This window comes from Malaya genurostris, chromosome 1 (genome assembly GCF_030247185.1).
Source record: "Malaya genurostris strain Urasoe2022 chromosome 1, Malgen_1.1, whole genome shotgun sequence".
Taxonomy (NCBI): Eukaryota; Metazoa; Arthropoda; class Insecta; order Diptera; family Culicidae; genus Malaya; species Malaya genurostris.
In genome coordinates, this window is record NC_080570.1 from 120,572,185 (window position 1) to 120,598,620 (window position 26,436).

The 26,436-nt window shown below is 39.5% G+C and overlaps 4 protein-coding genes across 5 annotated transcripts; 2 read left to right on the forward strand and 2 right to left on the reverse strand.

The window, feature by feature from the left end:
- Window positions 1–457: 457 nt before the first annotated feature.
- On the forward strand, window positions 458–5,824 carry LOC131425643 (uncharacterized). The gene is made up of 2 exons (XM_058587694.1): window positions 458–4,598; window positions 4,842–5,824. The coding sequence occupies exon 1, from the start codon at window positions 535–537 to the stop codon at window positions 3,370–3,372; it is 2,838 nt and encodes a 945-aa protein (XP_058443677.1). The 5' UTR covers window positions 458–534; the 3' UTR covers window positions 3,373–4,598; window positions 4,842–5,824.
- A 134-nt stretch (window positions 5,825–5,958) lies between these two features.
- On the reverse strand, window positions 5,959–7,369 carry LOC131425644 (non-structural maintenance of chromosomes element 3 homolog). The gene is made up of 3 exons (XM_058587696.1): window positions 7,215–7,369; window positions 6,687–7,157; window positions 5,959–6,629 (listed from the first exon to the last, which is right to left on the reverse strand). Exons 2-3 carry the CDS (start codon window positions 6,972–6,974, stop codon window positions 6,129–6,131), a joined length of 789 nt encoding a protein of 262 aa, XP_058443679.1. The 5' UTR covers window positions 6,975–7,157; window positions 7,215–7,369; the 3' UTR covers window positions 5,959–6,128.
- A 7,988-nt stretch (window positions 7,370–15,357) lies between these two features.
- On the forward strand, window positions 15,358–25,397 carry LOC131425645 (protein shifted-like). Of its 2 annotated transcripts, none has more exons than XM_058587697.1 (7): window positions 15,358–15,548; window positions 17,338–17,794; window positions 17,858–18,040; window positions 19,038–19,238; window positions 24,718–24,813; window positions 24,877–25,080; window positions 25,140–25,397. In XM_058587697.1, the coding sequence occupies exons 2-7, from the start codon at window positions 17,380–17,382 to the stop codon at window positions 25,181–25,183; spliced, it is 1,143 nt and encodes a 380-aa protein (XP_058443680.1). In that variant the 5' UTR covers window positions 15,358–15,548; window positions 17,338–17,379; the 3' UTR covers window positions 25,184–25,397. The 2 variants fall into 2 exon arrangements, with proteins under 2 accessions (XP_058443680.1, XP_058443681.1); XM_058587698.1 differs by having other exon boundaries at window positions 17,858–18,001.
- On the reverse strand, window positions 25,086–26,435 carry LOC131425646 (5-demethoxyubiquinone hydroxylase, mitochondrial). The gene is made up of 3 exons (XM_058587699.1): window positions 26,322–26,435; window positions 26,057–26,241; window positions 25,086–25,864 (listed from the first exon to the last, which is right to left on the reverse strand). Exons 2-3 carry the CDS (start codon window positions 26,226–26,228, stop codon window positions 25,434–25,436), a joined length of 603 nt encoding a protein of 200 aa, XP_058443682.1. The 5' UTR covers window positions 26,229–26,241; window positions 26,322–26,435; the 3' UTR covers window positions 25,086–25,433.
- Between the last annotated feature and the right edge of the window lies 1 nt (window position 26,436).

The window sequence follows — 26,436 nt, forward strand, 5'->3', positions numbered from 1 at the left end:
TATGAACAGTTATCGAGATTCTGGGAATTGGAATCATGTCATACAAGAAGCTGTCTGTCCATCGAAGAATCAATGTGTGAATCAATCTTTGAGCGAACGACGTCAAGAGACAGTGATGGAAGATTTCGTGTTGCACTTCCAAAGAAGGATTTCATGATAGAAAAACTAGGTGAATCAAAACCCATTGCTACCAAACGTTTCCTGGCTCTCGAGAAACGATTGAACGCGAATTTGGAAATAAAGGCTCTTTACACCGAATTCATCCATGAATATATATTGATGCGTCACATGAAACAAATTCATGACACTGATAGCGAACAGAAACCATCATATTATATGCCACATCACGCAGTCATGAAACCTGACAGCACCACAACAAAACTGAGAGTGGTATTCGATGGTTCGTGTGCAACAGACACGGGAGTATCACTGAATGACACGCTTATGGTAGGACCAATAGTGCAGGAAGATCTGATCTCTATCTTACTTCGTTTCCGACTCTACAAATTCGCAATCATAGGTGATGTAGAGAAAATGTACCGCATGATTAATGTCCACACTCAAGATCAGCCGCTGCAAAGAATTCTTTGGAGAGAGAGTCCTGACGATCCTCTTCGTACTTATCAACTAACTACTGTAACATACGGAACATCATCCGCACCATACTTAGCCACAAGGTGTCTTAACAAGTGTGCAGAAGATGGAGAAAGATTGCATCCAGTCGCCGCCAACGTCATCAGGAAACATTTTTATGTAGATGACATGCTCACTGGAGCCCACACCGTTGAGGAAGGTGTCAAATTGTGCAATGAAGTTTTGACACTTCTTGGATCAGCTGGATTTAATCTCAGAAAGTTGAATTCTAACGAATCTCGGATACTGAAAGGAATCCCATCGTACCTTCGAGATGAGCGCGAAATCCTAGATATAGACACTACATCAACTGTAAAAACTCTGGGCCTTATCTGGGAACCATCTTCGGATATGTTCTGGTTTAAGTTGCCTCGTTGGAACCCAACCACTCCCATTACTCATCGCGTAGTATTATCAGATGTGGGTCGACTTTTCGATCCCTACGGACTGGCAGGGCCAGTAATCGTCCGAGCAAAAATGATTCTCCAAGAGCTTTGGAAAGGAAAGTATTCTTGGGATGAACCATTAAGTCAGGAATTACAGTTACAGTGGCTAGCGTTCAGAAGCGATCTAGACAGACTTAGTTCAATCTCCGTACCTCGCTGGATTGCATTTGACAACAATGTGATTACATGCGAACTTCACGGATTTTGCGATGCTTCGGAAAAGGCATACGGCGCAGCATTGTATTTACGATCCATTACACAGAATGGCCATGTCACAGTGCGATTAGTAATGGCAAAATCTCGAATCGCGCCGTTAGAGGACCTTAGTAAACGGAAGAGGAAGCTGTCTATACCAAGATTGGAGTTATCATCTGCCTTACTACTTGCACATTTATACGAGACAGTCTCAAAGAGTATTCAAATTCCGGCAAAGGCATATTTCTGGACTGACTCAACCATTGTAAAATGTTGGTTATCGTCACATCCTTCCAGATGGCAACAATTTGTGGCAAATAGGGTATCAGAAATACAGCACATCACTCGAGGTGGTATATGGAGTCACGTGGCTGGTATAAACAACCCAGCTGACATCATCTCAAGAGGAGCAACACCAGCTGAGCTTGCTGAACGCAAGGAGTGGTGGATCGGAGCTGACTTTCTTCAGGACAATTCGTGCTGGCCTCAGACCACCGAAATTCTGGAACAACAGTTTGATTCTGTACTACTGGAAGAAAGGCCCTTAGTGACAGCAGTATTGCAAATATTTCCTCCGAACGAAATATTCTCACTGCACTCGTCGCTGCTGAAGTTGATGCGACTAACTGCCTGGATATCTCGATTCGCTCACAACTGTAAACAAATTAATAAGGCACTAGTAAGAACGGGAATGTTAACTGCAAGAGAACATGCAATCGCTTTGAATACATTAGTCAAGATTGCCCAATCCGAAAGTTTTCCGGTAGAAATAGCTGATCTTGCAGCGTCTGGACAGGTTAAGGCCACTTCAAGACTCAATTCCAAGGATCCCTTTCTGGAAGAAGGCTTGATTCGTGTTGGCGGTCGATTGAGGAATGCTAATGCATTATATGGAAGAAAGCATCCAGTGATATTAGACAGCAAACACCCACTAACAAAGCTCATTATGACAGATTATCATCACCGACTTCTTCACGGAGGACCGCAACTTATGCTTTCTTGCATGAAAGATCGATTCTGGCCGCTGTATGGGAGAAATCTGGCAAGGAAGGTGGTGCATGAGTGTGTACCATGCTTCAGAGCAAAACCAAGCGTTCACGAACAGCTAATGGGAGATTTACCCGCGGAGCGAGTAACTCCAGCCCCAGCATTTTTGCGTGTTGGAATCGATTACTGCGGACCATTTAATATTCGGAATTCACAGCGGAAAGGTGTTCCATTGAAATGCTACATTTGCCTTTTCGTGTGTCTTGTTGTCAAGGCTGTCCACGTAGAAATCGTATTCGACCTAACGACTGAAGCATTCATAGCTGCGCTCAAAAGATTTGTTGCTCGACGAGGAAAACCGGAGATTATCATTTGTGACAACGCAGCTAATTTCGTAGGAGCTCGAAGGGAGTTGTGCGAACTGCATCGACTGTTTCGTGAAGAGCAATGCAGGAATTCCATAATAACAGAAGCAGCTAAGGAGGCGATAGAGTTCAAATTCATTCCTGCGAAATCGCCAAACTTTGGTGGATTATGGGAGGCTGCTGTCAAATCTCTCAAAGGACATATGAGGAAAGTAATTGGTAACAGCATTCTACGAGCCGATGAGTTTCAAACAGTTGTCACTCAAATAGAGGCATGCCTGAACTCAAGACCAATTACTCAGATGAGCAACGATCACCGCGATTTGGAGGCCCTAACGCCTGGGCACTTCTTAATTCAAAGATCGCTCACCGCGATTCCGGAACCAAATTTAACTGAGATTCCGGATAACCGATTAAGTAAATGGCAAAGACTTCAACAATTCACTCAAACTATTTGGAAGCGATGGTCAACGGATTATTTATCGGACCTCCAAAATCGAAATAAGTGGAGCAGAAGGAAAAATAATCTCCATATTGGAACCATGGTCTTAATCAAGGAGGAAAACTTACCTCCTCTTAAGTGGCAATTAGCTCGTGTAATAGAACTGCACCCTGGATCAGATAATATTACACGAGTCGTAACCGTCCGTACAAAATGTGGAACGTATCGTCGAGGAATTCAAAAAATCTGCATTCTTCCCATCAGTGATAATGGTCCACAATCCGTTAACAACGATCGCTTGTAAGCCCCCAATGGGGCACATGTGGCAACTAGCGGCAATACATAGCCGTTGATGCCAGGGGGCGAACCTCCAGTTAAGTTAAAATAAACATGCTCTATGAACGGACCTACTGTTACGCTCTCCTTCATTAGGCACCTCTTCGAACAATACTCACCAATTATGCTGCAGAAGTGCAATGTCAAGTATCATCGTATCGGATTGAAAAGATAAGAATAGCCCCCAATGGGGCAACTGTCGGCAGTGTGCGGTTCGATTACCGTACATGCTACGGGGGCTGACTGTTAAGTTACGTTACGTCCAATTATCGTTTCCTGGATCAATACTGCTCCCCCTTTTTCAACAGATTTCCTCCATTGCATGAACAGTTCGGTGACTCCGTAATATCTTCATCCCGTGTCAAGGTTCTCCACGAATTTTCTGGCACTATCGTCATAGGACAACGGCATCTTAGCAAAGGTATTTTATGCCCCCACGGGGCTAACTTGGCAACCGAATGGAATCTACGTCCATTATTTCGCCAGGGGGCGATCTTTAAGTTACGTGGTTTCTGAACAAAAATCGAGTTCAGGTTAAAGCCGTCTATTCTTCTACAGGTCCAAGGTGTAATTCCTATCAGCGGTCTATTGATGTTGGACAACACATGAACGCTTGACATCAGTGCACGGATTCATCGTCAAGTGCCTACAACATCACTGCTGAATCGGATTCATGGAAGACTGTGTAGTCGGGTTTCAATTTGGAATATGCATGACATACTAATCCCTAAAAAGGGAACAATCATCCAACTAAAGTGTTACGAATCCAAATCATAAGTATTGTATTGTTAAATTGCTGTTATGTTCACTTATCATCTGTTATATAGATTATCATCTGTTATGTTGAGGGTACTCAAGGCCGGCGGTATGTTACGTATTTATCTGCATGCATTGAATTTGCAGTACCAATTTAGATCAATCCGTCACTATACCCACTTTACCTATTGTGATAAGTTTATAGTAGTAGTGATCCATGAGGATCACGCCAGCCTCGCTCAGACAGAGCAATTAATCGAGTCAGTAGAGTATCAACCACCGATCGGTGAAAATATATGCATCATACAGTCCACAATACGAAGTGTTTTCTAGTTAATATCTAAATTAGTATTTCCGATAGCTTCCCATTCTGTGATTCGCGAGTGCAGTGCTGACCAGAACCAATTTGCGTAAACATGCTGGACATTTTGTTTGCAGGTGAGTCGGTGGCGTCGGTTTTATTTGCTTCTTTTGTAAGCCATTTTGGATTCCATTATACCAGTTGGTAAATTATATTTGAAATCAATTTTTTTATTTAAAATTTTTAATACAAAGAGGTAGTTTTTCTTTGTTCTGTTGAATTTTATAATATCGCTAAATTTGTTTGTGATATCTGTAAACGTATTTTATTCACAATTGTATCAAATTCAAAGAATTTATTGTTTGTTCTTTTGTCACCAGGCCGAGCGCGGAAATTTGGCCGCTGCGTTGCGGATTTGTCTGCGTGACCGGCATTGGAGGATTTTGAGCGAAAATATCTCTGGAAATATTCTGATTTTTGGATACTGGGAAAAACCGTTCCCAAAGCCAGATTTTGGATACACGACAATCTGCTTGTTGGTTGCTGCTGCTGCGGTGCCGTTTTCGCTGCTACCCCGAGCTGAGATATTTTTTTTGAGGAAATTTTTTTTTGTCTGGATTGCGCAAAATTTTGTTTAAGATCTCGCTCGGTGGTCGTTTGGTGACAGCTCACAGGCATCAACTCCGTTTGGCGGAAGGAAAGCATCGGTCGAGAGCGTCAGTTATTTTTGGCGATTTTCCGCCAGTCCGTCTGAGCAAGCGAAGACGTGAGGATGACGATATCAACCAACACAACGCAAAGCAGCGCAACAAGCAAAATGATGAAGATTTTTATGGATTCGTTCATTTTTGATGGATTTGATTCGTCGGAGGAGATCATCGAAACTCGGAAATCACAAGTTCCAGTTGAGGTCGAACATGGCCAGCAGAAGAACTGCTTATCCAGTGATCAAAAATCATTGCCTAACATTAGGCGTTCGAGTAGATTAAAAGTTAAGAAAAAAGATAAAAATTTTGTTTACCAATGAATTCATATTATCAAATTTTGTATATAAAATGAATTGTTTCATTATATAATGTACATAATGTATTAAAAGTTTAGGATTGTATTAATTAACTGAAGAGGGAAGAATTGTAGTAGTTCGTGATATGTAAATAGCACTCTTTCAGTCGGATTAAATGATATGGTAAAAAGATATAAACCTCGAATGAGTTGCCAGATTTCAGTCTCACTCAATTCCGAATGATTTCCGAATCAACCGGTTGTCGGCGAACCGGTTCATTCGGAATCGGTTGTTGCACTGGAGTTGGAATTGATTCGGAATCCATTATGATTTCCACATGAAATTCCGAATGCAAATTTCTCGCCGATCCGGATCTGATAATGTGGGTTATAGCTCGCTAAGCGGGCGACAATTTGCGGCGTTTTGTGATACAAAAAATGTCCAAAATGAGATATGAAATCAGCTCTTAGTTATATTTATTTGATGAAAATCAGTTCTGAGCTTAACCATAACTGCTCGTTGAAATTTCAAATTCGTACATTTGAAAAGTGGACTGTTAATTATTAAAACACTTTGTACACGGAGCTCTTAAATTCTATAGAATAGCATTAATCCATACTTCAACGAATTTAATAACTAAAAATCATATTACTCTCAATTCAACTCAAGCCTGTGTGGCATCCATCGGTTCATCTTCCTCATCGTCCTGACTTTCGCCGTAGGCAATTGTATGTTGCGTAACGTAGCAGATCGACGGCTTCCCCAGCAACTTACAAATCGACTCAAGAATGTCCTTCTTGCTGAGTTCGTGCTGGGCTCGTACGCCCCAACTATAGACGAACCGATCCTCGTTCATTCCCTCTACCACCTGTTTGGTTCGGACGAGGTAGGCTTGCTTCGGAAACGTTTCCCCAATCAGCCTCCGGACGTTCCCGAAGAATGCATGATCCTCTTCGTCGTTGATGCTGAGTTTCCCCAGGAAATCCCACAGCCCTTGTTCCGGCACGCTTCCGTTCTTCATGAATATATATCCAAGCACTAAATAAAGCAGTGTGTATTTTCGTCGATAGTCTTCGTTTAAATCGAGAATCGAACCGCATGGCACATTGGAAACCAGTATGAATGTTTTATTCCGTTCCGTTTCAATCAGCTTGTAGCCATAGACCTACACAATTGAAAAGTATAATAAATTTTGTAATCGGATAAGTACTCAGATGCATACTTCACTCAATTCCGTCATGGCTGGTCCGATAACTTTCGAGAAGGCACGACTGTTACCTCCGAGTGCATTTTTCGCTAAATCAGCTTTCTTGATGAGATGCTTGTTAACCGAAAGGTTCAAAATGACCTTGACCATGTTAACTACTAGGTGATCCAATTCACTGTCGGGAGCGGGTGGATTTTGATTCGTCTGGTTGCCAGCCGACCCTTGAGTGGAATTGTGTTGACTCCCGCGTGCCGTACCTGCTTGGGAGGCAGACATCTGTGAAACTACTGTTGGTCGAGGCATAACTTTTGTATTCCAACAAATAATTCACTTTAATCACAATCATATAATGTTGCTTTTCCCGGCTATTTTTCGGTTTCAAGCATTCATGCTCGCTTTTCAGAAATCGTTTACTTTTGTGTTGATTTTTTGACTGTTGTGTTCAGCCTCCTGCTATGACGTCATGAAACTGTGGCCAGCATCATTCTGCAAAAACCAAAACAATGAAGAAGAATGGCTAACCAAAAACTGGATATCACAAACTATTTGTTTCTTCAGTGCCTTTTAAAGCACTTCCCCGCAAATTATCGATCAGAATATCATCACTACGATAAGGAAATTAAGATTTTACTAGAATTGAAATGCTCGAATGTTTGTTTACCGTACTCTGAGCGCTCTGATTGCCCACCAAATGCCCCAGATGTTGGCTACGCTAGCACTTGCTGGAGCGCCCTATCTTTGCCATCGGGCTGGTTGTGTTTGATTTCACTACTCGCATCCTTTGCGAAAGGCCTTTTACAATAAATGATACACGGAGCCAAAAGAAATAAAATTTATAGAGAATTAGCCCGCATACCGTTTTGGCTACCTGGGCAGCCATGGCCACTAGAAGGCTACCAAAATTGATTCAGTTACGGTTGTCAAATCCAATTTGACAAAACAAAGTCGCCTGTATCCAAGTTAGCCGAGCGTTTTCATCTTCTCACCTTCGCTGAAAATGTCAAAGATTTCAATGTGGAAAAATCCTGGTGGATACGGTTGTATCGTTTGAGTTGTATTCCTGGCAGCGGTGAGGCAGCCGGTCACCAGAATGTCTGCCAGCCATATTTTTCCAGCTGGCAGCGTTTAGTCAGTCGTCTGACAGCCATGCGTATGCGGGAGGTTGCCTCCAACATTGTTTTATTAAATACACTCCTAAAAATCAACACGGTTTTAATATGTGTCTTTGTAAATTCGTTTCATGTTTGTGGGCACACTACGAAATCAATTACGCTTCATTTGTGCTTTAAAAAATTATGCATGAATATCGAGTATACGGCAGGGCTTGCATATTGAAGCAACGAATATGAACGAAAGGGTTTCACTATCTGTGCTATTCACACACATTCGTATGTCAGGTAGAATTCACAGCGCAACCCAAGCCAGGAGAGCTGCTTCGTTCGTTCATTAGTTCATGAATATGCCCGCTTGCTGAGACCTATGCTTCATGAGGTTAGCATTTGATGAATGGTTCTCATATTGTAGATGCCTATGAGGAAACTAGTTTCATAACTTTTAGTTCCGATGAATATTAATTTAAAGAACATTGCTTTTAGTGTTTCTAGGATATGTACACAGTGTAAACTGCCAAGAAACAAATGGATCGTTTTGAAAATGGGCTCAAATGCAAAATTTCTGCTATAAAATGTTTAAAGTCTGTTTGAAATGTGATCAAATTTGGTCTTGGAATGCGAACATTATGTTAAAAATGATTTCTGTAAACCTACTTTTTAAAAATAAACCGTAAACATTGCCTATATGACGTTGCTTCGCGTCTTGTAGCACACCGTGAGGCATGGTCTTCTTTCTCGTACAATACTAACGAGAGTGAACCCTTCATTTCATTACATTGTCATGGATTGCTTAGTTCATGTGTTAACTGAGAATGAGAGCACAGACAATTTACTTGGCAAGGGGAATTGGTCTGCTCAGTAGCATATACTCTCACGCATCCAGTTTCTCTCTAATATAGGTCTCTCATTCAGCTATGTCAAGCAAAGTGTTCACAGCAGATATTTTTTGTTGCTTCGTTCGTTTGAGGATTCACAATACAAGCCCTGGTATACGGTCATATGACAAGGGCGAGTGTCAGTGTATTTCAATCTTATGTATGAGTATGTTGATTTCGAACATGAGACTAAAGTTTGTAACTTTATGACATAATTCATTGTCAAAACATGTTAGTTTGGAGTGTCACCATAATGATCAATATATAGCGACCCGTACACGAGACAATAATATTGTCAATACAAGGAGTATTGACAATACTTTTGATCATGTAATGGAAACTTCATTGGATTGACGAAAATATTGTCAAAAAATCTGCTTATCAATCCGACAATACTTTCTCTCCAGAGAGAAACTGTTAAATATGTACAATGGCCTCTTCTCTCAATATTTTAATATTCATTTGCAATATTTAAAGCGCCAAACGCTTGAATTTCTCGAAAAACTCGGACTCAAGTTATCAAACCAATTGGATTGATGGTATTGACAATAATATTGTCACGTGTAAGGGCCGCTTTACCCGCGACATTGTCAATACTGTCAATCCAATTGACTTGATAACTTGAGTCCGCATTTTTCATTGTCTTCTTTATCTAATATGAACCTTTCTGACAGATCACTTACAACTACATATGCTCATTCGTCATTTTGAAAATAGTTTGTTTTCATCACGAAACACCTTCCACACACACACACACACACACACACACACACACACACACACACACACACACACACACACACACACACACACACACACACACACACACACTCACAGACACACACACACACACACACACACACACACACACACACACACACACACACACACACACACACACACACACACACACACACACACACACACACACACACACACACACACACACACTTAAAATCGTTTCTCGAGCTCGGCATAATGAAACACCGAATTAGACAGGCAACACGACATTTCACTGATTGTTCAGTAATTCTCGGTTGATTTGTCATTAGGGCTTATAAGCAAGTGACAGTTTCTCTTTGTTCACTTTCTCTTCTATTAATTACCGAGCGGTTTCCACGTTTATTACTCAACTCTTTGCATAAAATGATACCCGAAACATTCAATTATCAAACAGAGTAGTGAAATCAAAGAAAATCGTTTTAATCACATCACAATAATCGAAAGAGAGAGTGATGAAAGAGAAACTGAGAATTCGTTATTGTAAAGTTCTAATATCTCGGTAAAGTGTATTTTGTTGCTGAGCTTGTCCGTAAACAACTAATATACCGATATCAGCAAAATCCGTTTGCCGAGATTTCGAACAGTGTATATTTGTATATTTGTATATTTGTATATTTGTATATTTGTATAACTTCATCTGACATATGTTGGTTTAATGAATAAAAACAAACAATTAAAATTTAAAAACTAAATCTAACTATCGCTATTCACTATGTGGAAATTGTCAAGTAAACGTTTATAAAACACGGTTGACGACACATTAAAATCGAATAGTTGAGAGAATTCGTTGAACCGCATACAAACTGTCCGAAAAGGCTCATGTTGTCCATACAATCTATTTCGTGGTTCAAGAGACAGGAAGTTCCGCTGGCGAAGTGATCTTTCAGGTGCGTAGAGGTTTGGGCGCATGAGTAACGTTGGACTATCTATGTCGCCCAAAAGTAGTTTGGCAGCGAAAGTTGCTTGAGCAGTTATGCGTCGTACCTCCAATGGCTCGAGATTCAACAAACGGCAGCTATCTTCGTATGATGGTAGGTTCATAGGGTCACGCCACGGTAACAGGCGCAGAGCGTACCTCACAAATTTATGTTGAATAGTCTCAATCCTAGCGATCCAGTAAGCATGGTAGGGGCACCAAATCACAGCGTTTGACTCTAGTATTGAACGTACAAGTGAACAGTACAATGATCTTAAACAAAGTGGGTCTCGAAACTCTTTGGCTACCTTGAAGATGAAACCAAGTTGACGGTTTGCTTTGGCCAACATATCGTCATAGTGCAGTCTAAAGGTAATTTCACGATCTAAAGTGACACCAAGATCCTTTATACATTCTACTCGTGTCATGGACCTTTCTGAGATTTCATAGCCATACAAGATAGGATCAGTTTTCCGATAGAAAGATATGACGCAGCATTTCTCGATACTCAGACACAAACAATTTTTTGAACACCAATCTACGAACGTTTGTATCATACGTTGTAGTACAAGACAGTCCGCGAGACGCTTGATAACCTTCATAATTTTTGCATCGTCTGCATAAAATAATCTGGATTCCGGTGGTAACAGCTGTGAAACATCATTCATGAAAAGCGAAAACAGCAACGGACCAAGATTGCTGCCTTGCGGAACTCCAGAAAAATTCGAGAAAACTTCAGATGTTGAAGAACCGATTTTAACCTGTACAGAACGGTTTGTCAGATACGATCTAAACCACTCTACGCTCATTGTTGAGACACCCAGTAGTTGAAGCTTGGACAGAAGTATTTTGTGATCTACTCGATCAAATGCCGCTTTAAGATCCATATATGCTGCATCGATTTGCCATCCAGAGTCCATGGTCTGCACGCATTTTGAGGTGAATATCATAAGATTCGATGTAACCGATCGTTTCGGGTAAAATCCGTGCTGTTCATTATCTATGTAGGTTTTGCTACTGGCAAACAAAATATCGTTTACGATAATTTCGAATAGCTTCGAACATGCACACAAAGACGTAATACCACGATAGTTGGAAATGTCACGTTTATCGCCCTTTTTGTGAACCGGAAACATATAAGAAAACTTCCATCGTGAAGGAAACTCGCTTTGTAAAGTTGAAAGATTAAACAATTTCGATATTGGATAACTGAGTGCTCCTGCGCAACGTTTCAACACAGATGAAGGAATACCATCAGGACCAGCAGCGAACGACAGCTTTAATTTTCGAATTGCTGTCTCGACTATTTACTCAGTTATGAGAGGAATATGGAAATTAAATATATCACGTGGTACACCAGCAGTTGCCTCGTCAATTTGAATCTGTGTTGCAGAATTGTCATGAAATGCATTCTTGAAGTGATGCACAAATAAATCACACTTTTCCGTCTCGTTGCAGGCTGTTTGATTTCCGAAAAACATCGAGTGCGGAAGACCAGTCTCTCTTCTTTTTGAATTCACAAAAGACCTGTGTTAGCTGTTACTGATATTCGGCGCGACACTTGTCATCTAATGTCACCTATCGATTTTGTACAGCACCGAACGTCGCCATTTCTCATGGATCTTAAAAATATATACGCATTTGGCGGTTGAAAGAGATTTCAGTATTACGCGAAAAGCTAAGTGGAATCAAAATGTTCTTTTTATATATACTTTTGAATATTTGTTCATTTTCAGGTGGGGCGAGAACTAGAAACAAATATTTTTATTTATTTTTTACTAGAAACAAAGATATATTTTCAGTAATTATACATTTTGCCGAGACGGCTACGGAGCCCTCGGCTGTGCAAATTTCGGCAATGATTTTGCCGAAATTTAGCAATAAAATTTAAGTGTGCAGTTTTAAGTACGATGCAGACGATCAGTTAAATTCCGTCAACGTAAACGGGACTTCGCCTGTAGTTTAGATTAGTTTAAAGGTGAGGTTGTCATAGTGTTTTAATAAGTGTTACACACAACTCCTTCATATTCCATTCGCCCAGCAGTATGTTCGGAGCAAAGATCCTGCAACTAAAGGGTTTCTTTATTCAGCTTTACTTGTTATACCGCTAATATCATAAAATCGTTTTGGTGTAATACCTGATGCTAGAGACGTACTTAAGTGTTCATAAAACCATGTTATTTGCACTTTGTTAGGAGTGTACGATTTTTATTAGGAAATCAAATTAATTGAAGATCTACGATGCTTAAGCGATGCGCATGATTTTGTCTGAGTGGGCTAATTATGGTCTAGGTAACCATTTTTCTTCCGATTTTGTACAGCACCGGCTGTGCAAATTTCGGCAATGATTTTGCCGAAATTTAGCAATAAAATTTAAGTGTGCAGTTTTAAGTACGATGCAGACGTTCTGATTCCTGTTCTGATTTATCACCAGTAGATTGTACTTCATTTTGATAAAAAAAAAACTCAAAACCAATCGACTTTATTTCAACAGGTCTTAGAAAACCATAATATTTTGATCAGAATTAAATGAAGACAAAGACATTGTTAGATTTTTTGTTTGATTTGGATCATCATATAATCTTTACCAAATGCCAAAGCTTTCTTGTATTTGCACCGTGAATCCACATCTCCCTTTTAGAAGCGATTAGCTGTAGTTAACTATAAATTACTAAGGCTGTTAACCATTTTGCGGTTAATTATAACTTTTGGTTAAAATCTGACACTCGAGCGATTAATTCAATGTTGTCAAAAATAGCCCTGCTCGAGAGCAGAGATGCCATTTATACAGATTTATCTGTATTATACAGATTTTTACATGCGCATACAGATTTAATACAGAGTACAGATTTTATACAGATTTCCCAAATTTAATACAGATTTATGCAGATGCCACAAAAAGTAAGAAAGGAATAATGAAACTTTTACGTCTGAACTATCTATTAGTGTTTGATTTCCCATATTAAAATGGAAATTTTTCTTGCAGCTATTTGATGATGAACGCTGAAATACACTTATATTATAATTTGAAACCAATTTGAACTGATGTTCAAGGAAGTCATGGCATCATGATACTTTATTGTCAGACTGAGAAGTATGACCTGACTTGACGTTGCGTATTGGGCTTTTGAATTCCATGTTTGAATTCCAAGTCAACATTTTCAAACGAAATAAGTATATGAAATACAATTCAATTGTGGTTGATAACAAAAACTATTAAATTTCATCGTTGAATGTTCCTGTCAGTGCGGCAATGACTTACGATATAAAAAAATGCTCATTAAATTTGCAATTTTATAACAAAATCTTTTGGAATAACATCTTTAAACATAATTTTATTGCAGAAATTTTATTTCATTAGTGAATACAGATAAATACAGATTTTTTATACAAAGGAATACAGATTTTCTATGAAAATATCTGGCATCTCTGCTCGAGAGCGTGGTTATTTTTGACAAATCGATGGTTATTTTCCGACACTGAAAAAAACTTGCAATGAAAATTCTGATATTCTGATCCTTTAGTTGAAATTATTTCCAGTAGAAAATAAACCCAAATAAGTTTTTTTTTCTTATATGACGATTTTGAATAATTTCTTCCGAGTTTATTAAAATAAAGCTGAGAAATCTGGCATTTAATATACAGAAATTTTGAAAATCTAGTGAAATCTACCAAATCTGACAAAATATCTGGTTTCAACATAAACCTGGAATGTTAGCAACTCTGGTTACAGGTATCATGTCATACTAAAAATAGAATGCTTGAATTAAGTTAAACGTGAGAGTCGTTGTTAACAAAAAAAAAAAAAACAATTGTTGTAGCATAGATATTTTTGATAGTTCGATAGTTATTTTCCGATAATTAAAAAAAATCTGTTTTTAGATCGCTAGTGAAAATTTATTCTGTTATTTCTTTTTACACTTTCAGTCAAAGCAAATACCCCAATCAAAGTTTCAATACATTATAATAGTTCTTTTTTCTCGATGTTCTTCTTACGTTCTCTGTATTGAAATTAACTAACGTTCCTTCCGTTGCAGTTTTAGTTAAATTTAACTACGCGATAGAAAATGAATGCTCGACTGTAAATTTTTTTCTGAATAATAAAATAATTCGCGAGATGGTCCACGGCCTAAGTTGTAATCTCGTTAGTCGAATTGTCTTGAAAATGAAGTAATGGTATCAAATTAAAACAACCAGCTGAAGATGTCGACGAAGTTGGAATGTGTGGTACAGGAAAATGAAACGAGGACCTTAAAAAGCTTCTTGGACAGAAACATTATACAGCAACTGGAGGAGGAAAGGTGACAAAGTTTTTCACACTCAAGCTCACAAAGAATTTTTTTTGCGTGACAGGCGATCCGTTCACGTAGCTAGAAGAGCGGTATTGTAAATCAGGAAATTTATATGCAGTCGTTTCTATACAATTCTTTTAATCTTGCCTTATTATTGTTTAATTAATTCGTAGCCTAAAATTATAACTGCACTGTAGAAGCATTACAGGTACTATTATATATATATATATATATATATATATATATATATATATATATATATATATATATATATATATATATATATATATATATATATATATATATATATATATATATATATATATATATATATATATATATATATATATATATATATATATATATATATATATATATATATATATATATATATATTCAACAATGAGTACTAAATTTATGAAAAACTATGATAGAGTCAGCTGTTCCTAACGAAAAACCGGGTAGACGACGAGTCTGATTCTCTGACTCTGAATATTCTTTTCTATAAGGATTCCACGTTAAGCCAGAAACTTGCCACACTTGATCAATCCATTTCTGTTATTTATCCATGCGGTTTCTCTGTTATTACTAGCTATTCGCTCACTCTCTTTGTTGTTTATTCTCTTACTCTCTGTCGTCGCTGGTTGAATGGAGTTAAGAACGTTTGTGATCCTCTTTGCTCAATTGATCGGTCAGTCCTGCAATTTGCGTCGTCGGGAACGGTTCTGTAACAGCGAGTTAGGTTCATTGTGCATCCTTCTGCATTTCAAATTTGGTTCGGAGTGAAATGGTGCATCCGCGGGAACATTCGTTACTCTGTGCTTTCTGAAGTCCCGATTGAGTGAGATCCTGTGCCGCTAGCGAGTACCTAGTAGGCGGAGCCATCCAAAACTAATAGTGTGCGTATATTTTTAAAGTCTACTTGTCTACCGTCTAATGACGATCCGAACGCAAGCAGTGGTAGCCTCTGCTTAGTTTCTGCACTGAAATGCGAAACGATTCCCCGTTTTCTAGGAGAGAGAGAGGGAACAACTGCCTCCTGTCCGTTCGGATAAAATTTATTGGATGCGTTTTAATTTTTGCTGTGCGGGAGCAAAAATCTTTCGATCACGAATCGCGCAAAATGAGAAGCTAACCAGTAAAACTGAAAAGAAAACATTCGCCTTCACGTCTGGCTGGAGGAAAAGTCAAACCCCAAAGCAAGCCAAGCAACGCAAGCCGCACCGCTGTTGGAAGAGAAGTGTCGACCGGCGGAAGAAAATGGGAAGGGACCATGAAAAAGATGGGACACGAAGATGTGCAAAAAAAAATGAAACAACGCGATGAATGGGCACAGGGATGGGTTCAGGAGGTTTCCGATGGACACAGATGCGTTCCAACGTTGAATAGTTGTGCGGATCTGACTCTTGCCAGTTGGCGGATGATAGTCTGCCTGGGTTTTAGAGGCGAAGAGGTTTTGTTTTAACGAGATGACAGAACTGCGGAATAAATATTCGACCGCGAATCGTTTGAGAGCGCAGCGTCATCAGGCGGCTGTGAGTGGAACTTCAAACGGGAGTGTGGAGTGTGGCTCAAACACTCGAATCCAAATCGACCAAAATATCCTATGAAACACTACTACTATGACATCGTCACCGGCAGTCTTCGTTTCGGCTCTTGCCGCCGTGAAACTGGCACGACAAAAGATAAAGCGAGAGAGAGAGAGAGAGAGAGAGAGAAGCACCAATAATTAAACACTTAAGTGGATTAACTTCATTTTTCGTTCATGCTATACGCGAACTCTCTAACAAGCGCGGCCTGCACTCGATCGGTCAGCGATCGTACACGCGCGACTTGGCCGTGAAGGGGTGCGGCCGAGCGTCCCGAGCCTGACCAATATAATTAGTTAAACAAAATTAAAAAGGAAGTGAATAATTAAGATTGATGAAAGTATTCTAAAGTCAGGTCTCTCGGACGGAGGACGGACATCGGATGCTCGTGTATGGCTTGAAGTTTGACAAATTGGGACAGCTCTGCACCTTCGGCATGCAGCATGGAAGGCTTTGAAGGCTTGCAATGAGCCGACTGACTCAGGCGGGTAACTTCGCTCTCGCCTACTCACAATTTCCATATTAAGAACGATCGTAACAGGCGAACAGGTTCACGCTGTAGTAGAATGTTTTGCTTGCGGTTCTTGAGCGCGAGTTTGCAGCATGTCTTGTTTTATTTTTGTTGTTGTTTTGTTTGTTTGTTTGATTATTTACTTGGCACCCTTCTTACTTACCACGCGGCTGCTCATTATTATTACTATTATTATTCGGTTCGTTTGTCGGCTTGTTGATTGTTTGGTTTAACGAGATGCCTGCGTTTAGTCCATTCATAAGAGGGTGCGGATGTGCCACTTTCTTCTCTTCTCGTCTGTTTACACTGCTCACGAAGTGCAAAGGCTTTCGTTCGGTTCCATTTATATTTCTTCGTAAGCGAGAAGGTTACAACCGCTGGGCGATTACGATTTATGTGAAATCGTTTTTTCAGAGATGGAATTGACACTTCTTCTCGATCGGGTTGCTTCGGGCGAAATCGATTTTTATCGACCCTTCGACAGTTACACAATCGGTGTGAAGCGAACTTCGCCACAATGTTGCCCATGATGAGTTACGGATAATCGTTTTCAATTTTCTCCCCCCTTCTTTACCCGTTTCCGTACAGGTTTTCCCATTCGCCAGAGATCCTCGTCCCATCGGTGTAGGAATGGCGAGACGTGTTCTGCTACGAAGCGTAATCATATACTCGCTAATACTGATGTTGGCGATGACGGTGGGATACGTTCGAACCCGCCAGGATCACTACTACAGCTACCAGGATCCGTATGACGACGACCTATCGCTGTGGATTAATGAACAACAGGTGAAGATTTTTAGCGGTGTGGCAATGAAGATCTACGCCATCGATAATGGCCGAGTTTCACCTCATATTCGTGACCCGATGTTCAGTCAGTACCTGCCGATTATTCCGTCTGAGGTCAGCTGCGTTAACTTCACCTGGAAGTCGGGCTCGAAGAAGTACCATTACAACTTTGACCGGCTGATGTCCGAGGACGAATCGGTGTTGAAGCCTCCAAGTATCTCGATCAAAACCAGTGGACGAGTTCCGAAGAATGCCAAGGGTAAGCGTTGGCCGGTCGCGTTCCGCGCGTAAATGCACTAATTTTGTTATGGGTTATTTGCAGAGTTCAGTGTAACACTGCCCTGTTCTGGCAATGTGTCGGGCATAGCGGTGTTCAGCATTGGACTCCTGATACAGAGTCGCAAGGGCAAACCGGTCCCCGGTACGCCACTCCGAATCAAGCTACGTAAGGAATGTGCACATAGAGGTGTGTATGATAGAACTTCTTCTCTAGCATCTTCGCAAGGTAGTGTATGCCTTTTATTTTACTTAATATTACTGACTCCCTATCTTCTCTCTATCACTATCGCTTTTTTCCAACTCTCTTTTATTCTCTCTCTCTATCTATCTCTTCTATCTTGTGTGGTTATTTTCTTCTCTTTTGGTTTTGCGTGAGCGAACACCGGCATCAGTGACAAACGAACCGCTCTCCCGCATTCGACGACTCACGTGTGCACTGTTTTTTCGGCATCGGCAACATTGAATTCCAAATTCCATTGAATAGCAACGATACTTGCGGTACGTTTGTTTATTTTGCGCTCGTTCTACTTCTCCCGCTCTGCTCATCTGTCACTCGTCAACCGAATTGTGCTTGCGTTTTCGGGTTCTCAATTATCGGAACGTGCCTGCGCATTTTAATTAACCTTCACATAAATATTTTTTTTTTCATAATCCGCTGGCTCCGGTTGTGCTTGGCGGGTGAAGTTTACCATTGTTAATCACAGCCGTTGTGAACGGTTTGCTACTTGCTTGATTCGTTCGTTTCTCCAGTAGTACTGCTTGATCAAACTGCCGCTTAGTAAACTTGTGTACTCCGTTTTTTTTTTTTCGTTCTTGAGAAGTAGATCGCTTGAAACCTTGAACCTCCAGAGCATTTCTAATCGTCAAAATTTATTGTCGTTAGCGTGACCGCTGAAACGCTTGTATTTCGACTCCATCGGTGCAGAAATGCTGTGCTACACCCGCCCTCATCCTTATAAACGCAAAACTTGAGCGCATGGTAACTAAACTAAGAAAAAAACCAAATCGAAACAAAACCAAAAAGGGTTGAAAATTATTCTCAAGTCTCTGTCATACTCGACCATGACACTTCCTGTCCCGGTCCCCGTTTCCACAAATCCCACTTTTTCATCAATCATCCAACGGAAACCTATCCTGGTTTACCCTGTTCGAACCATGAACCACGAATCTTACTGACACGAATTGCACGAACAATCACACACACACACACGCGCGCGATGAAGGACCCGATCCCGAGTGCGATCGAAAATGTGCCAACAGGGGCGTCTGCAACGAGGACAAGATATGCGTTTGTCCGGAGGGTTATATGGGCCAGTACTGCCAGACCGCACTGTGCTATCCGCAGTGTATGAACGGAGGGAACTGCACCGCACCGGGAAATTGTTCCTGCCCACCAGGATACCAAGGCCGACACTGTGAGGGTGGTAAGTTCACAGCATTTATTACTAAAATAAACTAGCACAGTGTTATTCAACTAGAACCGACAAACAGACGTAAAAAATTACTTCTTTGGAGCTAAACATTCAACTGATTGGGTAGTGATGCCTCGGACTGTACGACTTTGGAAAACTTCAGATTAAGTTTTATCAATATGCATTTTCGAACAATGTATGTATAATGCAAGCCGCGGGGAAAAAACCTTATGCCAATGAACAGTAGATACTGACTTTACATGAGCAATAAAATTATCGGGAACTTCATTCAAATGATTTCGGTTACTTGTATAGAGACAATAACATTTCTGATTTGATTCAACAAACTCTACTCCAGTTCAAAGAAACCACATTCCGGTTTTAACATGCTTTATTCTAGTATGGACCAAACCAAAGATCGAGTTTGATGAGTAGCCAATTGTTGCTTCATCTGAAATAAACAGAAACTTGCAACTTTAAACTGCAGGAAAATCTAGTTCCTTCAATCTGAATAATTGACTGTTCCAAGACAACATATCATAGGATTGTTGTTTTTAAAGCAGTAGTCGTATTGTGTATAGTTAATCGAAAGATTGTTTTGGTACGAGCGAACTTGTGAATTGGCCGACTGTATTGCATAAAGTCGTTGTCAGATGGCAGTCCGATATAATCGAGATCTGACTGTTCTAAATTGTAGGGGAGGGTGTTAGGTTACCGGTGCCCTCCTATTTTTGGCTTATAACTTTTGACTAAGTGCACATTATAGGGACATTTATATAGCAATGGAAAGCTAAAATCATTAGCTCTCAACTTGTTGAGGAAGCAAATTCGTTCCAGCAAACGCATTTTTACCGATTTATTAGTGATCATTTTTGCCCAAGCAACCAGAAGTTCCGCAATTACTTAAAAAATCCACTTTCTTGCTGCTTAAAAGTACACGCGGAACTTTTGAGAACTTGAAAGTACAGATCAAGTTCCGCGTGAACTTTCTAGCTGCTTAAGAAAACACGTGGCAATTTTTGACAGTTCGAAGTACAGAACAAGTTCCGCGTGAACTTTCTCGCTGCTTAAGAGTGCACGTGGTACTTTTAGCAACTTGAAAGTACAGAACAAGTTCCGCGTGAACTTTTTCGCTGCATAGAAGCTGAACAATGTATTCTAGAAGCAGCTTAGAAGTTCGTTCCGCTGCGTCGCGCGAACTTTCAAGTGTGGATAATTACTTAAAAAATGGGCTGCTTAGAATGCTATTGATTAACTTTGAGAGCTGCTTAAGCCAAATCAGTCCCTTTTATCCGAACTTTTGGTTAGTTGGTTGGTCATTTCAAAAAATGTGTTCGATTTCCGTCACCCGAAGAAAATATGATAGAAATGGAAAAATCTAAGTAAAAACAGCCATTATTGAAGGAAAAAATTATTTGGTTCATTCATTTCGGTGGCGTTTTGAACAAAAGTCTTGATTGTGGTTGTTTATTTGGAGTCACCATGTCTGACAGTGAAGAATGTTTTTACTTATATGCCGAATATATGGAAGCTGTCAAGTTGTCCAAAGTCAAAGTCTTGGCATTACATTCCTTTTGTGGAATTTGGCCTTTCTGTTTCAACAGACTTCGCAGCCGATTCTTAGTGTACAGAAACATTGCATGGCTAGTACTATGGATCCTACTGACACTAAGAATCGGAGCTCGAATATACGACAACTGGCTTGTAAGACCAGCGTCCTATGCATTGAACCACCAACCCGGGTCAAGTTGTCCACGTGCTGTATATCACTTAAGATGCTAGGTAATACTATTGCAGCAGACGAAAAACGATGTGCAGCTTAACTGCTATCTGCTAATTTAACTGGCAAATCTCCAAATTTACAGACAAATTTGCATCTGCTAATTTACAGACGACCTGGCATCTCTGGATTTCACGATTTGTCGAAAAAAACATGAGGTGTCGGTAATCGAATTCTGTACACACGTAAAAAATTTCATCGAATTCGGAAATATTTTTACCGAATTTTAAACAACTGCACGTTCGGTACTCGGTTCGGTAATTGAATTGATTATAAAGCTTTCCTCAATTTAATAATTTTGATGACTTGTCTAACAAACCCGAACTCTTCGGTAAGCTCAGTGATATAAATTAACGGAAAGAACAGTTAACATATTATTTATTGTAGATCCATAATTCAATGAGTTTTCGGATTTTCGAGAAAAATACTCTTCTCCGTGACTATTTTTCATACGTTGATATATTAGGAAAAAAAAATATGTCCGCAAGTTCTAACTGCACAATACACACTTAGAAAATTTCGCAGAATTCGGCAATTTTTTACTGAATGTTGAACAGCTGAACGGTAATCAGTTCGGTAATTAAATTGATAACCGATCGTTCGGTAATTGCTGAACTGTCAAACAACTACCGTAAACTGTTAACCAAATTGATCTAACTGATTGTTCGGTAATTTTTTGTTTGTTTTTTTTTCATTGTTTCTGGATTTTTGGATCTCAAAAAACAACACAAATTCACAAAAACGAATGAAGAAAATTCCAACCTGTTGTGGCACTGCACAATCCGTCGAGTCCACCATAAATTACCCTCGAACGATTTGTGTAGGCAGGATATTTTCTGCCTATAAGTAAACAAAAAGCTTTTAGTGGTTCTAATGTTTCGTAAACTTTATCACCTGTACCTCAATCCATTCGATGAACTCTTAAAGATGTTTTTCGTTTGGTTAATAAAAAGACACTGAAAAATTTTAATAACTGTTTGACAGTTAGTTTCACGACAATCGGTTCAGTTATTGGAGGATGGACAGATGGGTTTTACCGTACTCGGAGACTATTCAGATTTACCGTATGAATTGTGTATCTATTTAAAAATTTGTAATGAAAGATTACGTAAAACTGATCGTCCGGTAAAAATTTGCCTTGTAAAAGGAATTAAATCTTAGTGTGCACGCTTGGTTAGAACAACGTTGGACACTGCGATGTGTGTTATGAGTTCGTAATAAGTTTGTGCCAATGTTTCACCCTTTCGATTAAATCTTATGTGCATTTAAACGCTTTAATGTGGTTTTATATTGAGGTCGTTTTTGTTGATTATTGATTATAGTTTTTCTTGGATTTAAAAATTCTGTTTGAAAGTTGAAGGTTTCGGGTATCATTTTATACGAATAGTGGAGTGATAAACGTGAAAACTGCTAGGTAATTAATGGAAGAGAAAGTAAATAAAGAGAAACTGTAACTTGCTCCTATGGTCTTTCGAAAAATCAACCTAGATTGATGTTCTTCAATTTATGGCCCTATAAAGAATCTAATGACAGCAACATATGCGTCAACGCAGTGGCAGCATAACCGTCACTCGAGAGCATTATGCAGGGTTGCCAGTGTTGCCGTTTGGATGGCTGAATTCCTTTTGTGGAATGTAATGGATTATGTACGCTTAGAATCGGCTGCGAAGTCTGTTGAAACAGAAAGGCCAACCCTTAGTGTACATGATCATTACATGGCTAGTACTACGATACTCCTCACACTATGAATCCTTCCAGATCGAGGTTCGACCAAATGTATAGTAGTTCCAGTCAGTCAGTGTTTGTTTGAACCAAGATATCTTAAGTTCAAACCAGAATGCGATTGATTTAAAATGCAGCATGATTGTTTCAAACAAATGTTAATTGTTTCAAAACAAATTTTTGTTGAATCAAATTAAAATTTTGTTGACATTATATGTTAATGTAACGATATGTATCGTTATATCAAAAATGAATTATTGCGATGTTTGACGATTATTCACGATAAAAATCCCAGGGGTCTAATCGCGCATGGGAAGAAAATCTGTGTGGAGCTTATCTTCCGATGGAGTTATTAATTATTTTCCGATTAATTAAATTGTTTTTTTTTGTATTTTTGCACCCAAACTATCTCTGGCAAAGAGCATTACCTGTCAGAATGAATATTGTGGATTATTTTGCAGTTTACCGAGTATTCGACTGTACAAATTTTGGCCAAAATCTAAGCGTTGATAGAATCACTCAATTTTATGGACAGGTAGTTTTTCAACCCTGAAGAGGTGAATAGCTTTTAGTTAAAAGCTTTAAATCGACAAAAAATAAAAATATGTATTGTAACGTTTGTTACATTTCAAAAAGTTCAATGGTGCGTTAGTGAATTAGTACACGGAAAATAAAAACTACCTATTATTTGACTTCTTTTTACTTAATTTTGAGTACTTCCTTTCATTCGCTCCTTCAATTGTTGTCAAAATACAAAGAGCAAAACCACCCAACAGCGAGAGTTTCGTTCAATACGCTAAAATTAAGTAAACCGTATTAACCTGAAATTGAGTCAATATGACTCAACTATAGAGTAAATATAACTCATCTTTGAGTATTTTTTGCACGTGTCTTACGAAAACTACCTAAAGCAACTTTACCTAAAATTAGCTTATTGACCGAAACCCCCAAATTGGGTGGAATGTACTTAAAATTAGGTTGATTTGCGGTTCCGTGTATAATTCACGCGTTTTTTTTAGAACGGCTAATAAGTCACCTGTCAACTTCCACTTTCGAAAGAAATTGCAAGCGAGCTATGAAAGATCCCGCATACGCATGGCTGCCAGATGGCTGACTAAACGCTGCCAGCTGGAAAAATATGACTGGCAGACATTCTGGTGACCGACTGCTCACCGATGCCAGATATATAACTCAAACGATACAACCGTATCCACCAGGATTTTTCCACATTGAAATATTTGACATTTCCAGCGAAGGTGAGAAGATGAAAACGCTCGGCTAACTTAGATACAGGCTTTGTTTTGTCAAATTGGATTTGACAACCGTCACTGAATCAATTTTGGTAGTCGCCTGGTGGCCATTGCTGCCCAGGTAGCCAAAACGCTATGCGGGATAGAGTATTAAATTTAACACTACTTTTCTCTTTCGTCTGGTGTTAAATTTAATGCTCTATCTTTTATAACTCGCTTGCAATTTCTTTCGAAAGTGGAAGTTGACAGGTGGCTTATTGGCCGTTCTAAAAAAAACGTGTGAATTCTATGATGATTAGCGAAATGTAGAGGAGACTGGGGCGAAAAGTTACATTTTCAGTATTTTTTTTTTCGTGTGTTAATTTGTAACACCTACATATAATTAAATTTATTCTCTATGATTGGTTATAATATTTCGTGATTACATTTCGAAACAATCATGTTATGGTATTTTTTCCGAAGCGTAATATTTTTTACCATTTTGTCCCACCATTGAGTTACAAGTCGATTTGTTTACGATGAAAAATAGCCAATCTATGAAATTTGCCAGGGATGTTACAGACGGTTGTTATGAAAATAAGATGACAAGAAAATCTGGATAAATTAACATCAATTTAAAATCACATTAAAGCGTTTAAATGCACATAAGAAATAGTTTTGCATTTCTAGAAATAGGATTTTATAAAATGATCACATTTCTGGCATAATTTTCAAGTACATTTTTCCTCAATTTTTACAGGGATCTGTTCGGAAAAGTGTCTCAACGGAGGAAAATGCATACAGAAGGACAAATGCGAGTGCACCAAAGGCTACTATGGACTGCGGTGTGAGTTCTGTGAGTATACTAGAACGTGCTTTCGTTGGTTCTAGTTTAATCTTTTGCCATGTTCTCATCTAGCGAAATGTGTCATTCCCTGCCTGCACGAGGGAAAGTGCAAAGGGGTGAATAAATGTCGCTGCAAACCGGGCCTTAGTGGGGACCACTGCCAAATAGGACGACGCCAGCGATCAACCTGCAAAAAACCTTGCAAACACGGGACTTGTATGCCGGACCACACCTGCAGCTGCGATGGTGGATGGTTCGGAAAGTTTTGCAATAGACGTAGGTTATCCGAACGAAAGTAACGATCGATTCTAAATGGATTTATTTCTATTTTTCAGGAGAAATGAAAAAACGCAATAGTTCCAGACTGCCGAAAAGATAGTTCATGATCCCAAAATGGGATCACAAATGGTCCGCAGTTTACCAACGCACACAAACACGCATTTGAACCGTGCCGCGCTTTTGTTGGTTTGATTTTTGATTGGTTTTATTTCCTATGCCTCTCCCGGTATGCACCCGTGAAGAGAATAAAGCTACATGTGTATTTTGTTGTGATAAATAAACGAAAATTTATAGTTTCTCAGTATTAAACTAAACACAACCACTGCATCTTACTACCCGTCCTTCCCTTTTCAAACCCGTTCGGCTATTTTTATCGCCGCACGGCAACCAAATTGGATCACGTTGGTGAGCGCTTTGTAGAAAGGCGCCTGTTCGGCTCCCTCATCCAGCCCGGTATCGTGATGCTCCTGTTCTTCGTCTCGGCACCGGGTGATGACTTCCAGCAATTCCTGGTCCTTGATCTGGGGATTCTCCATTAACTGACGCAGCTGATCGTTATAGTGCTCCACAATTACCGACTCGACAGCCACGGTACAAGCCATGGCTGCCTTTTCGCCGAGTAGGGCACTTCCGACACCTAGTGCGAATCCGGCTACATTCCAAAGAGGGAGCAGAGCGGTCGGGCGTGCTCGATGTTTACGCATTAACCGATCAAACTCGGCTTTGTGGACTTTCTCTTGCTCCCACATGTGCTCGATAGTCCTACCCATTTTGGTGTGGCCTGTGTTTAACGAAGAGAAATTGGTTTATTTGTATAGCTAGTTTACGATTATTGCTTAAAATAGATTGAATTCCTCTAATCAGGTGAACTGGATTTCATTACGTTTGGTAAACAAATGCAGTATGTAAAATTATTCTATATAACTTATTGGGTTTAGTATAGCTTTAGTGAATTTTGATTAGTGAAACCTACCCAGCACGGCTAATTGCCCCTTATAAATTTGATTGGCTCCAAGTTCACCCGCATGATCAACTCGAATAAAACGATCAATCATCTCCGGACAACGTTTTGTTTCGCTGGTAGTCGCGAGTTTACTACTCGTGTGAATGCCCCTTCTTACCAGATTGGTATTGAACTTGAACATAATAATGGTTTCTCTACATTCAAAAAATAAAATGCATTTATAGAAAAGAATTTTAAACAGCGGTGAATATCAAAACCCTGTAATTTTACGTACGTAATACGGAGAAAAACAAATTAAAATTAGCCCAAAAACACCAGTTTTTCTTGCAAAACCACACGATTTCTGCACTTATTCTACAAACAAAAACAAATACCGCCTCACATCTTCT